Raw genomic sequence first — 15,100 nt, 5'->3', positions numbered from 1 at the left:
CGGGGAAAAGGGGATCCTGGGGGTTGAGCCGAAGCCGGGTGTTTGGACCTTTAAGGCCCCTCGGCAGAGGCAACACACCCCTTTGGCCTCGGCTTCACGTAGACGGCACCCCCGGACTGACCCACCCGGGGGAAATCGGTAGTTGCCTTTTCCTGTCCTCCTCTTCAATCCTTCGTCTTTTTCTCTCACTTTGAATCTTTCCTGTCTCCTTCTCACTTCTGAACTTCTGATTTTCCAGGCAGCTAGGGTTAACCTTGTGTGAGATAGCCAACCTTGGTTATATCATATTTGGTTATAGTGGTTGTGTACAGCTGGCGTTGGCAGGTCTTGTTCATAACAACCCTGTCGCGTCCCCTTGTTGGGCTCCACGGTGGGCGGCTGGCACCGCTGCCGAAATCATTTTAATCTGTATGGCATCCTCATACCCCAAACTCCCTGATCGCCCTCTTTTTAAAAGAGGGCGCACCGATGAATCCCTGAACTTCTTCGCAAAGACCACTGAAACTTTCCCACGTTTCCACGTGATTCATTGTGAAAACACTGACAAAAAAGCGATAAACATCTCACCCTTCTTAGTGTCAAAATGTCTCACTGAGGTCATTGGAAGTGGCTACAAAGCCACCAAGATGGCTAGTGGTGACCTTCTGATTGAAGTAAAAAGCAAAATGCAGTACGAGAAACTCACAAACCTGGTGGCATTTGGTGATAAAACCATATCTGTCAGCGCACACCGAACAATGAACACCGTCAAGGGTGTGGTTTCAGACAACGACCTCATGGATTTGACTGACGAAGAACTCCTGAATGGATGGAAAGAAGAAAACGTTATAAATGTACAACGCATAAAAATCAGGCGCGACAACAAAGAATTACCAACCAAACACATAGTACTTACATTTGGCTCTAGCACACTCCCGGATGCAATAGAAACAGGCTACCTCAAACTGCGTGTAAGACCTTACATTCCAAATCCACGACGCTGCTACAAATGTCAGAGGTTTGGCCATGCCTCTCAAAGCTGCCGAGGACAACTAACTTGTGCGAAATGCGCTACAAAAGATCACTCTGCTGATGAATGTACTGCTGAGGCCCATTGCGCGAACTGCGATGGCAACCACCCCGCATATTCCAGATCTTGCGCAGCCTGGAAGAAAGAAAAAGAGATAATCACTATCAAAGTCAAAGAGAACATCAGTTTCAGGGAAGCACGACAGCGTCTTTCACCTTCATTTTCAATGAAAACTTCTTTTGCCGAAGTGGTGCAACAGGGGGCAGCATCACGACGGACCCCGGCGGTCGCCCAAGGCACGCGCAGCGTACTGAGGGGACTGCCACCCGCCCCCATGGTGGGAGCAGCTAAGGCTGCCCTGCCCCTCTCGAAATCGGTCACACCCGAGGCCTCCACTAGCGCTGGCAGTAGCCATCGCAGCTCAGAGGCTAAGGAGGACCCATCGGCCTCCGGGCTGGTGAGGCCACAGCCTTCGTCCCTCGAGGCGAAGGCTACACGACGTACACATCGCTCGTTAGAGCGAGTGTCCAGCGCTTCGCAAGAGGCTATGGACACTACTCCAAGCAAAGTGGTGCAGCCAGCACCTAAAGAGCGGCCAAATTCTTTGGACCGCTCTAGAAAAGACAAAACCAAAATTACAGGGCCGCAAACGGCTCTGTAGGCTAAAACACGTTTCGTTTCGTACACACAGCACCAATTTAACTTCATTATGGACACGAAAATTATGCAGTGGAACGTAAGAGGCCTTCTTAGGAACCTCGACGATATCCAAGAACTTCTTTACCAACACAATCCGAAAGTGCTGTGTGTACAGGAAACGCACTTAAAATCAAAACATACGAACTTTCTCCGACAGTATGTTACGTTTCGTAAAGATCGCGATGATGCTCTCGCATCATCAGGAGGCGTTGCCATTGTGATTCACAAAAACATAGCATGTCAACGTTTGCAGCTACAAGCGCCCCTTGAAGCAGTGGCAGTTCGACTTGTTCTTCTAAACAAACTCATAACCATTTGCTCGCTTTACATACCCCCACATTACCACTTACACAAACATGAATTTCAGTCCTTTATAGACGAATTGCCAGAACCTTATCTTGTTCTTGGCGATCTCAATGCGCACAGTAGTCTGTGGGGCGACTCTCGTATCGATGCGCGAGGTCGTCTTGTTGAACAATTTCTTTTCTCCTCTGGCGCGTGTCTCCTGAATAAGAAGGAACCTACGTTTTACTGTATCGCAAACAGAACCTTTTCTTCTATTGACCTTAGCATAGCTTCCCCGTCTCTATTTTCTGAACTTAAATGGGAAGTTATCAAAAATCCTTACGGGAGCGATCATTTCCCAATACTACTTACAACAACCAAAGTAAATGAGTCTTCGCCACAAGCCCCTCGATGGAAGGTTGGTACAGCCGATTGGGAGAAATTTCGCACTCTTACTAGTAGCATCTCCTGGGCTGACATCTCTTCGTTAGGAATTGATGCTGCTGTTGAGTATTTCACTACCTTCATAATTGATGCCGCCTCTAAATCCATATCCGAAATAAGTGGTGTGGCATGCAAACGCCGTGTCCCATGGTGGAACGACGAATGTAGGAACGCTCGTAAGAAACAGAACAAAGCGTGGGGGTTGTTACGTGATTCTCCTACTGCGGAGAATCTTATGAATTTTAAGAAGGTAAAGTCCGAAGGCAGGAGAACGCGCCGACAGGCCAGAAGAGAGAGCTGGCAGAAGTTTTTATCAGGTATAAACTCGTATACAGATGAATCCAAAGTCTGGAACAGGGTAAATAAGGTAAGAGGACGACAAACATATTCACTCCCTTTGGTAAGCACACAGGGCGACAGCTTGGAAGACCAAGCGAACCTCCTGGGCGCACATTTTCAACTAGTGTCCAGCTCATCGCACTATTCCGAAACGTTTAAACGCTACAAAGCCAGAATAGAAGGACAGAAGCTGGAACGAAAATGCAAAAAACATGAGCCATATAACGAGCCATTAAGATTAGCTGAGCTACAGGCATCACTAAACTGCTGCAATAATTCTGCTCCAGGAGCTGACCGTGTAATATATGAAATGCTGAAGCACCTTCCCCATGAAACACAGAAAACCCTCCTTTCCCTCTACAACACTGTATGGTCTTCCGGTGAGATCCCGTCTGCCTGGAAAGAGGCCATAGTGATCCCTATCCTGAAACAGGGCAAGGATCCATCGTCTGTTTCGAGTTACCGGCCTATAGCACTAACTAGCTGTCTCTGCAAAGTCTTCGAAAAAATGATAAACCGTCGCCTGCTGCATTTCCTAGAATCAAACAAACTACTTGACCCATACCAGTGCGGTTTTCGCGAGGGTCGATCCACCACTGACCATTTGATACGTATTGAGGCGCAGATACGCGAAGCTTTTGTTCACAAACAGTTCTTTCTGTCTGTATTCCTAGACATGGAAAAGGCCTACGACACCACATGGCGGTTTGGGATACTGAGAGACCTCTCCCACTTTGGTATACGTGGTAATATGCTAAATGTGATTGAAAGTTATCTGCTGAATCGCACATTCCGTGTTCGAGTTGGCAATGCTTTATCACGACCTTTTGTGCAGGAAACCGGAGTGCCGCAGGGTGGGGTGCTCAGTTGCACTCTCTTTATTATAAAAATGAATTCCTTGCGTCTATGCATCCCACGCAACATGTTCTATTCAACGTACGTCGATGATGTACAGATTGGATTTAAATCGTGCAACCTTGCCATCTGTGAGCGGCAGGTTCAGCTTGGTCTGAACAAGGTGGCTAAATGGGCAGACGAGAATGGGTTCTGCCTAAATCCACAAAAGAGCACCTGCGTCCTTTTTTCTCGAAAGAGAGGACTGTACCCCGACCCCGACATTCACCTGCAAGGACAGAGTCTACCTGTAAAAACGGAACATAAATTCTTAGGCATAATTCTTGACACAAAGCTGACATTCATACCACACCTAAAATATCTAAAAAACAAGTGCATGAAAACAATGAATATTTTAAAAGTGTTGTCACACACTACATGGGGTAGCGACAAAAAATGTCTCTTAAACGTGTATAAAAGCCTCATACGAACACGCCTAGACTACGGGGCCATAATTTATCAGTCAGCCACCCCAACCGCGTTGAAGATGCTGGACCCCATCCACCATCTAGGTATTCGCTTGTCTACAGGTGCCTTTAGGACAAGCCCTGTAGAAAGCCTTTACGTGGAATCCAATGAGTGGTCCCTCCACTTGCAGAGGACCTACACAGCTTTCATATATTTCCTTAGAGTGAACGCAAACAGTGAACATCCTTCATATTCCACCGTAAATGATTTGTCCAGCTCCCACCTCTTTCATAACCGCCCTGCAGTAAGAGAGCCCTTCTCGTTGCGTGTGAGAAGTCTGGCTGAGGAAATGGATGTCCCACTTTTTGAACATCGTCTAATGACACCCACTATACAGGTCGCACCGTGGCAGTGGCAGATTGTAGAGTGTGATTTGTCCTTTTTACATGTTACGAAGCACGCCCCCGTTGCACACATTCGAATGCACTTCCTTGAACTGCAGCATAAATACTCCTGTCCGGAATTTTACACCGATGCATCAAAGTCTCATGCTGGCGTCTCTTATGCAGCGGTTGGCCCATCATTTTCAGATGCCGACGCCCTGCACCCACAAACGAGCATTTTTACAGCAGAGGCTTATGCAATACTGTCGGCTCTTAAACATATCAAGGACTCGAAAATACCCAAAGCAATCATCTACACAGACTCGCTGAGCGTAGTAAAAGCTTTAAAATCTCTTAAAAGGCACAAAAATCCCATAATAGTATCGCTTTATTCATTCATATGTAGTATTTATGCATCTGGGCAGCATGTTGTGGTGTGCTGGGTGCCAGGACACCGAGACATCGAGGGAAATGTACTGGCAGACCAGCTTGCCACATCCGTCGAGGCAAAAGCTGGCAACACATCTATGCCCGTCCCTGTTCATGATATGAAGCCATATCTACGCAAAAGACTTCGAGTCCATTGGCAGCGTTTGTGGGACGGCCAGACTCGTAACAAGCTCCATTTAATTAAGCCCCATTTAGGAAACTGGCCATCGACCACGAAATCTAGAAGAAATGATGTCCTATTCTGTAGGCTCAGAATAGGACACACTTACAGCACGCATAATTACCTGCTGTCTGGAGGCGAACCCCCAACCTGTACTAGATGCGGGGAAGCACTTACTGTACTTCACATCCTAGTACAGTGTCCATTAATAGAACCTGAAAGAAAGAAACACTTTGTTCAAGCCTATAGAGAGAACATACCCCTTCACCCAGCGATGTTTTTAGCTAATGACCCGGTATTTCAGCACGACTCAGTTTTAGCCTTTTTAAACGACATCGACATTTTGCAAGTTCTTCGCCCGAGAGATTCGTAGCAGGGTCCTCTTTCAGAGGACGCTGCTGCGACAGCATTTTGAAATGCACTCTCCTCCAGGCTCTTGCTTCTAAGGGTCTCTGTGAGGCAGTAGTGCCTTGTATCGCTGACAGATTTTTTTATACCATATTCATTGCGCCCTATCACATCATTGTCATGATCTTATTAATTTTGTATTTTACGCACCTTTAGTGCGCAGAATTTTAGGCCCCTTTACAGCCACCCTACACCTACCCACTGTCATTGATCATACCATTGCTCACTCAGTACACCACGTCTTGGCGCTCTTTGGCCATAGCTGGCCCTTGCGCCAGAAAACAACATATATCATCATCATCTGTTTCTGATGCACTACGCCTTTTGCCTCCATTATACCAACAAGTCTAACGTGCAATGTTAGTCAATAGTGCAACACCATTTAAATATTATTGGAGCAGTGTTGAATGTCACTATTGAAATCACTTGAGAGCCCACTGAAATATGCTGTTTGGTGAATAGTGTTGAAAACTGCACTAGACTTCTTTAAATACCGCTGACCTACGTTGAGTCTCATAGCATCACCATTGATGCCATCCATATTGATGTGGTCCTTGCATACTAGAGGACAGGGGCAAACTTAAATGCAGGCACTTCTGTATTGCAGACCTGGGTCACCCAGGGATCAAAACCACTTTTAGATATAGCCTGTAATAAAACATATTATAGAGCTGCTAGCAGAACCATTAGGCCAGTTTTTGAATTGGCTTAACACACAAAATCAATACTCCTTCACGAAATCAACAGCTCAAAATTGATGTGGACAAAAAGCATTTTTTTCTAGATGAATTGTTTATTGAAGCCAAACATTTGTTAACTGTACAGCCATGTGTGCCTTGAGATCAAAAAATTCCTAACACTATCTACAAACTGCCAGCAGCTTGATACAATAACGAAATTGAATACTGAGAGATGTAAAGTTTTCTCAAAATTGAAATAAATAGAAAATAAATATTATACAAGCATTACAGTAAATACCATTTAAAATGTATTTGATTTCTCTATTTGGTAGCCAGTAACTTAATCATGGCACAATTTTCATGAGCCCACTGAGACTCTTATTGATTAAATGGTGTGCCCATTTTACTAAACGTTATCTACCTCTGAAACGACATGGTAATTAGAATAACGTGAGCCATGGCAGCAGTTTATTGTGCTGCATTGCTTGTTGCACGATCCAGTTGCGTTTTCTGCCATGATTACTAGGTTCCTGGGCAGGTCATTACATACCAAGTGATTTATTCACGTTGACTACTTAAGATTTTTATCTGATACACAGTGGCCATTAGTTACCTGCTGGAAGTCTTAAATGGAACTGGTATGAGGAAATTTTGTTTTAATTTTTGAGTGCCGCGAAACAAGTTAGAATGAAAGAATTTGCAAGAAATCAGGTTCAAGCGTACATGAAAGAAAACACATCACTGCCTTGCCCGAGAACTGTTGTTGCACTCTGAATTTAAGCGAACTTTTACCACTTACTTCTTACTATTTTGAAATAGCAAAATAAACCATTACTGCAAACAAATGTTAATATGTAGTTTTTCTTAAACAGAACCACTCTGACAATAGCACAGATTCCACTTTATGGTGTACGTATGAAACCTAATTTTCTGTAAAATTTCTCACAGGGCCTACTTTTACTTTATCAAACTTGAAATGGTGTGCCGTCATGGAACAGGGCATGAAATGACCCGAGATACCTATGAAATAAAATAGTCAAGAAACACTATCTTTTGTAGAAATATATTAAAGATTTACGTAAAAATGTACTAAAATACAAAGCGCAACACTTGTGCAATTAATTATTAATCACAACCCAGTACTTGTGTCTGAACCATCCAACCTGCGCTTTTCAGGTGACTAGAAACATCATAGTAATAAAAAAAATGTTGAGGGCTGCAAGCGCACAACACTTGAACTGTCCACAGACTTGAGCTCTTCTGGACACTTCAGGTCCCTTGCGAGAAGTGAGGCCAGAGTGTTCTTAATGTACGCCATGTTTGTCCCAGGAAACTTGTTACAGGTAAAGCCTGTAAAAAAAGGAAAAACCGCGTGATATTAAAGATGAATGTTCCACATGCAAAAGTGCGACATACAGTACGCCCTGTTATAATGAAACTGTTTCATTTGTTTTGTTTATTCCAAGTTTTCACGAGTTCAATTCTAGAGAATGACCAGCTTTCAAAGTGGAGTGGCACCGGAGGACTCCACTTAGTACAATATGCAGAAGGCAAACAGGAAAAGCCCACTGTGGCAGAATAACTTCATAAATATCGTTGGTATGAAAATGTGAAGGTTGCTTGCTTAGGAATAAAACGGCGGAAAAAAGACTTCATACTGTTGGTGAAAAAACTTAAAGATAGACTACTGGCAACTAAAATTAGTTATCTCAACAATCATAATCAAAATGTGCAGCACTTTATTGCACTTTTCCTTGCAGGAGTTGCTACAAATACGGTTATGCGGCCAGAATTGAGTATGGTATATCTGAATTTGTTTTACGAGCTCATATGCTACTGGAGTGCACTTCTCGCATGGTGATGACCATTATTATGCCTCTCTACTGAAAACAAAATACTGCTTATAACGAGGATTTACTGCAGTTGCATGCCGACCTGGTTACACTAACACAACTAAATGCGAAGAAGAAATACATAAGAAATGCTCGGTCTTACAAGAGAAATGTGCAAGTGGACTGGCTCTGCTAATCCTTTGAGAGTCACTGCCATGCATGTAGAGTGGTGGAAACAAATCGTGTGGTCACGACCATAAATATGAGGCGGCAAAAGAACATATAAATAAGCATACCTTTTAAGAATGAAGTGTCCCCAAGCATCACATTACAGATTCTGTAACCTTCTGCGACTTCTACAAAAATCCTGATTGTGCTGTTGCCCCTTGACTTCTTCCAAAACTGATCTTTCTCTTTATTCTATGGTGCTCATCACTGCAGTAGTTTGGGAGTATTCACCTAGTTTAATGTTTTGTGAGTGTCATTACATTTAAAAAATGTGATTATGCTAGTTTGCCCTGCATGCTACAATAAACATGGTGTAAAACAGCGGACACTAAGAAACCTTTGTGAGTTTGTAACCTAAAAAATTATTTACCCATATTTTTTTCTCGAAAGGTCACTCTGAGGAACAATCCAGAATAAAAATATAACGCTTAAATTGGGGGACGTTTGCCAGAAAATATGTGATCCTCAAAGGGTTAAACATGAACACCAACAAAGCTCATTCAATCTTTGATAAATCCAAACCCATAGTACTTGAGCACTGGTTCATAATAACGCTGAAAACAGGCAAGGGCGTCCTTGAAGTAAGAAAGCAGGAGACATTTCCAACAATTTCAGAGTGGGAGCTGTGGACATGCCTCATGTTCTGTAAGAAGCTTTATAAGTAGCTGCCAAGGGCCTATTGAGTACTGATCATTTTATGGGAACGTGAGGAAAAGTCAAATAAATACCTCTGTTTTTTCCACATCCTAGAATACAATGTGATAAATTGGATCTTAATTGGTTGAGTGCCTAGAATGAATGAACATTGCTAAACAGCAATGTTCACAACGAAGTTCGCAACTGTTCCTATTGTTGCTTTGATCGAAACAACCAAACAATTATGCCCCGTAACTTAAGCTCCCTCTGCTTAAAGGCTACTGTCTGCCACCACATGGACCTCCTTCAAGACAGGAGCACCTTTAATTCAATGTGGTCTGTTGAAATAGGTGAAAACACTATGTTTTGCGTTACAGAATCTGGAGGGCCATTTTTATTGCTGAAATTTGGTGGAAGTGCTGTCCCTCGAGTTGAGCAGAAACTGCATTTGAGCATAGCTTCTCCACAATTCCTATATTATCACAACACTTTCAGGCTACTTAAGCACACCCGCTATAGCACCAGATTGGTAGCAAGCTTCACAGATTGGTACTACAGATTGGTAGTTGCTTCATTGCAACTGTTCATTGCAATGACAGTCAAGTAGTGCAACTAATGCGCAAGTACACCTAACTTTGACAGCTGGAGCCACCAATCACTTCTGGCGGTTAAGGCTGCTTTTAAAATTTAGCACTTAAGTATGGAGGCGTTAGAGACTTGAGATCAAATGAACATTCATTCCAAATAGTAGGCTATTGTACCACGTAGTTGCAGACACAGGCTACTTGAAAGTCATTTGTTGTGCTAATAGCAAGCTGGTAATTCCAAGTACAAAATGTGAATGCAAAAATGCAATGGGAAAAAGGATGTACGGTACTTGCCTATAACAGCGTTGACCCTGATAAGGCCAAGAGCCTCTTTTTGCCTATTGGTGGTGTTGTTTCCGAGAAGTGAGTGGTCCATGAGGTTCTCTGTGAACACATGATGAATCAAGGCCCTTGCAAACTTGCCTGGTCCGCCATGGCAAGCTGTGCCAGGATCATCTGAATGAGCACTTCTCCAACCTATGTGAAACGGCACATTTAGGTAAATATTAGTGAGGTAGTTTAAGGATTTTAAGCACATTTACACAACAGCCGCACTCCGCATAAATCACAGAAATACTGCCTGCTCCAGACCTAAAATGTCAACTAACGTCACTAATAAAAACAACTAAAATTAATGTCATAGCTTGTTATGCTGTTAGGATGCCATGTGCTTAAGAAAAACAAAATTCGCCCAGTACAAAATAAAATATTAAGTAAACCAAAGCATTGAAAACTTTAATGCAAGTAGCATTTTTAGGATACTTTACATTCTTTCGGGTGTCTGTCTTTAACTATTTTCCAGCCAATTTGTGTCACTTGGTGGTCAATGGCCTAATGGGTAGGGCTGCTATGTAGACGGGAAGTGGGTTAATAACCATCTGATGGACCTGCTTGGATCTCTGGGTATGTGACTCAGAGTATGTGCCACTCTTCAATGAACCTCTTTCACACCATCGTGGGCAACTGCTGCTTGTGTTGGCAAGCAGCAGTAGCAGCTCAAATATGTTGCTCAACAATTCTCAATAGTAATCAACATTATTCAACAATATGTCAACAACAATTAGTCAATGACTTTACTGTTGTGAAGCGCTCAACAACATTATTGTTGAGGTATTGTTGTGTACGTTCAATAACTATTGAGACATTATTGAAAGGATATTGTGTCAACAATTCCTCAACAACATGCCAACAACATTTTAATAGTCATTTTTATAAGGGAAGTCGTCTCACTCGCTCTCGAGTACCGGCGCGGCGGCGGTCGCGCCGCGCTTCCTCTTCTTCTGCTCTGACGTTCTCCTTCGGCGATGTGCTCGGCGCGGGGACGGAGGGACTTTTGTGTCGCCGTGCCGGCGACGCCGAGTTGTATATCCTGTGGGTCGGTGCAATGACGTCATGGCTTAGCTCCACCTCTTCGCAGCCGCGGCTACCACTCCGCATGGCGCGGTGAAGTCCTGGCTCGGCAAAGCTAAGGCGAAGCGATGCGGCGCACGCGATGACGTCACGGCTCAAGCAGCTGTGGCGAGGCTCGGCACGGTCGGCGCAGCTGGGGCGAAGCGTTGATACGCAACGCATGGTGGCGTCATTGCCAGGCGGAGGTCTTGCGCCGTACACTCGACGGACCACCCTCGAGCTTAGACATCTTCGCTAGTTCAAAGGATTATGTTCCATTGCGCTTGGACCCTATCTGCACAACCACCAGGAACGGGCTGCAATTCGGTGTGATACCTGATGGCAAACGCCCAGGTTAAACAGCTTCGCTGTTTAAAAAATCATCCTAACGTAACACTCTTCGTATAGAAATACCTATACATCGGCACTGAATACATAGGGTGTTTCAGCGAACACTTTCAAAATTTATTTAAGGTTGCCTGTGGCAGATACCCCAATTCTAGTTCATCAGCTGGTCTACTCGAAGAGGCGGATTACTTACACAGGAAATTGTAATGCATAATTAAATGATTACCAGAAATTCACTAATTAGGTTTTTAACTAATTACCTGATGGCCCGTGTTGCAATTTACAAATTGAAATGCATTGACGTTCCAGTTAGGTTTGTGCTTCAATGCAGAAAGTCACGTTTTGTTAAGAAACTAACCGGAACGCCAATGCATTTCTGCGCAATATTCGGGAATTCATATATCGAAACTGGTGTTATCCCGAGAATTCGATCCGATCCGCCTTGCTAACTCCACGGCTACAATTTGTAAATTGCAATATGGGCCACCAGGTAATTAGTTAAAAACGTAATTAGTGAATTGTTGTTCTTCATGCGAATATGCATTTCAATTTCTTGTGCAAGTAACGTCACCCTCTTCGAGTAGAGCAGCGCATCAACTAGAATTGGGCTATCTGCCACAGGCAACCTTTAAGAATTTTTTAATGTGCTCGCTGAAACACCCTGTATAGAAGCAATGCTTGCTATTACAACTGTGTTCTGTAATGAGTCTGCATTACTGTGTTTCAAACAACGAAGTCTAAGTAAAAGCACAGAATTTCCTAGGACAAAGGCTCGAGACACGTCCTCCTGGCTAACCTTTGCTTATTTCTCTTCATACTAACTTATTCATCAACGCCAATAAAACCACATTTAGCGCCCCTTCCCTCCAAACCTGTGCTTCAGCGTGTTTTCACTCGCTTGTATACAGCATCAGCATAATCTACCTCAGTAACCTCAGCCCATGCTCGAGAATCAGTCGGAAGTACTTGCCATAACTTTTACAATACAAGCGTCGACTGACGCTACATGCAAAACAAGAAACAACAGTAATTTGGGCGTAATAATATACTAATAATTACAAGCAAAAGTTTATTTCGTAAAGAAATTGGCCGCGTACATTTTGCAACCGTGACCAACGTGTGGATATAAGCAGTGGTTTTTCAAGTGTGTGTTTTCGGCGGCTATTCGTCGTCGTCCTCCTCGTCATTCAGGTCATCCTCGCAGAGGTCGCTGTCGTGAAGGGGAACCACGACACCGCATACGTCGTGGAACTGCTCTAGACAGTACTCAGGTACAAGGTCCTCCACTTCTTGCGACACCCACAAGGTGCACTCTACAGAGCATGAGAAAAAAATTAAAAAAGCAATGTTCTGACAGCTTCAAGGTCTTTGAAAAATATGCTGCTAATACTTTGAATATAAAGTTGAACTGAATTTCATGCGTAGATATGGTTAGCCATACAAACGATGCCGACTACACCTCACCCACTCATCGCGTGTCAGGTATAAAGTTGATTGACAAGTACAATAACTGGTGTCTGCACAGAGGGTGACAAACGCAGGTGGAGTATATTTGTACGATGGTTCTCATATGACCTTTCATACTCATTTTAACACCTTTCATAGAGTTCAGTCTCTCTGGCAAGTGGGAAGACACATTTCACTTTTGCCGTCCTTGCGTCATCTCAAAAAAGAATTGGCAACGAATTTATCGGAACGGGCCGTAGATTTGTTACGCCGTGATTTCGTGCTGCCATGGTTTCAGCTTGTGTATTTAGCATCCTCTGTAGAATGGCCGACCAAATTACGCACCACCGTGCGTAAGAACAATTTAGCCTAGGCCTAGTAATTGTAACATAAAATTAATCATTGGGGGTACTTGTTATGTGATATCGTCAATGAGACGGCCATCATGATTCAGCCGTGTCTTCGGTTGTTCATTAAAGAAACATGTCATTTGGAAAAATGCCGTTTTTATCTTATCACCTCACCTCTTCCTTAGGTTATATGCAGGGGCGTAAAGACACTCATGTGTTTTAAAATAGCTGCCTCAGTGAACGCGTATGAATTTGTGAACCAACGTGGCTAAAAACATGGAAGAATCTTAACACCGACTCTATTGATCACTGCCTAAGTATTGATTGATCACTGCCTGCCTCGCTGTGGTTTGTAAGTAGCACTCGACATGCGTGGCTTGTGGGTGGTCATTCTCGCAAATGCCCGTTCTACGTTAACTCTTTGTTGGACACAACGAGGAAACAATTGTTATCTTGTGTAAGAGATTTTTAGCGAGCTATTGATCACTTCTTGATTCCATAAAAACCAATCCGAATGCCGAGAAGTGTTCTATTCCAAAAAAGAAAGTGAGACCTATATGTCCCGCTGTCCAGTTAGGTCACTTTGATCAAGTGGGACTCATATGCCCCGCTGTCCACTTGAGGCAGTTCACATTTTCGCTTCAGGTAAGAAATCAGTCATGAAATTCTTAATTCTCATGAAAAGAATCGAGTATTTACAATGTCCACGATGGTGGCAATCTTATAAATATAGATGGCGTTCTATTCAAGTTAAGTTCTTTCATTAAGTTGTAGAGAACGTCCACACGCAGATATTCTATGCACAAAAGCTAACTTTAGCATCACATTTTTTTGCTTTCAAAGCATAATTGATTTTTTTCATCGCACAACGGGGCAATCAGCCTAGATACACTGATAAGCTTGCAACCTCGATCCCGTCGAAAGCACAAAGATGGCCGCTTTGGTAAGTCGAAAACGCACCCTTTTCTTTAAATATTTACGGTTCGGTCTAGTGGAGAAGGGTTCATTGCTTGATTTCTCGGAAAGCAGAAACATTCGGCACTTAAGTTAAGAGGCATGAACGCCATCTGAGGAACGGTTCCAAGTATTTTTTAAATGTTTTGCTCAATGTTAATGGTGAGTCTGTCAAATAGGTTTTGCTGAAACCACAAGAAATAATTTGACTGAGCAATGGATTGGGTGTTCTTTGGCTGAATTCTTACGGTCTCCGTAGTGTGGAACTTCAGTGATGGCGCAGTCTTTGTAGTCGCTCCAAGTTATATATGCCACTTCCACTTCATTGGAATCTGCAAAAAGGTAGTTGTGCGAATTAAGTCTATGGGAAAATCAAAGCACAAACTTCTGGAAGCTGAGAAACATTACGATGCCCGCGTTTTTACAGAACTAGGGAAGTGATCAGGTGTGATGGAATACGGGAATGTCCCAGACTGTAGCCAACGTTTCGACACAGTAACTTATTTTCGCAAAAGCAACAACTCATTTAGTTTGCAGTCGATAATAAAGAGAGGGGTGGAACTAGGTGCAAGATAAACGCCGAAGAATTTTCCCGTGTAGGCAGGCGTTGCTCATCCAGAAATGTTTAGTTTTAGTCGAAAATTTGTAGATAAAGAAAGAGAGGCTTAGGACAACTGGAAAAAAAAGTTGTCGCAGTTTCACCTGAAAGGCGAAGCATCAATTGCGATAGCAAACTTGTAGAGAGCTATACGGAGTAATGATATTAGCTTTATCAGCTGTATAAACTTGGACATGCAGCAGCATCGGCAACACGCAGAACTGTTGTCGACGCCATCGGCGTTTTGCCCGCGTTCGCTCAAAATGCGTGCGGCGTTGGTGACTGTTGCCGGAGCCTCTGATATAAGTAGGCACTTGGTGCCGCAGCTAAACGTCCCCTCCCTTCCCTCCCCTCCCCCCCCCCCACCCCACTGCCTTTCGTGCGTCAGAAGAAGGCGCGTTTGCTCTACATACATGGTGATTGTGAAGGAGAACAGAGACGCCTACTTCTGCAGCCCTTAAGCGAGCACGGCGCAGAACGCGCGTTTGTTCTCCGCCGTGCGTTCGCTCCCCGTGAAAGACGCGCCCCTCGCGCCCTTTCACTCGCACATACAGCGTTCGGCGCGCGGCGACG

The 15,100-nt window shown here is 43.8% G+C and overlaps 1 protein-coding gene across 4 annotated transcripts in view; it reads right to left on the bottom strand.

The window, feature by feature from the left end:
- The window catches only part of LOC119461702 (uncharacterized), a 249,408-nt gene that overhangs the window by 221,651 nt on the left and 12,657 nt on the right, over positions 1-15,100 (bottom strand). For 2 of the 4 annotated variants that reach the window (XM_049671932.1, XM_049671930.1), the window contains exon 4: positions 14,178-14,261. The exons of 1 other annotated variant lie outside the window; for it this stretch is intronic. In XM_049671932.1, coding sequence (XP_049527889.1) covers positions 14,178-14,261 — 84 coding nt within the window. Of the gene's footprint in view, positions 1-12,234; positions 12,493-14,177; positions 14,262-15,100 lie in introns of those variants that run through there. One more of the 4 variants, XM_037723068.2, reaches the window with a different exon arrangement.

Source organism: Dermacentor silvarum, chromosome 8, assembly GCF_013339745.2.
Source record: "Dermacentor silvarum isolate Dsil-2018 chromosome 8, BIME_Dsil_1.4, whole genome shotgun sequence".
In the NCBI taxonomy this organism is placed as follows: domain Eukaryota; kingdom Metazoa; phylum Arthropoda; class Arachnida; order Ixodida; family Ixodidae; genus Dermacentor; species Dermacentor silvarum.
This window is presented reverse-complemented; position numbering and strand designations above follow the sequence as displayed.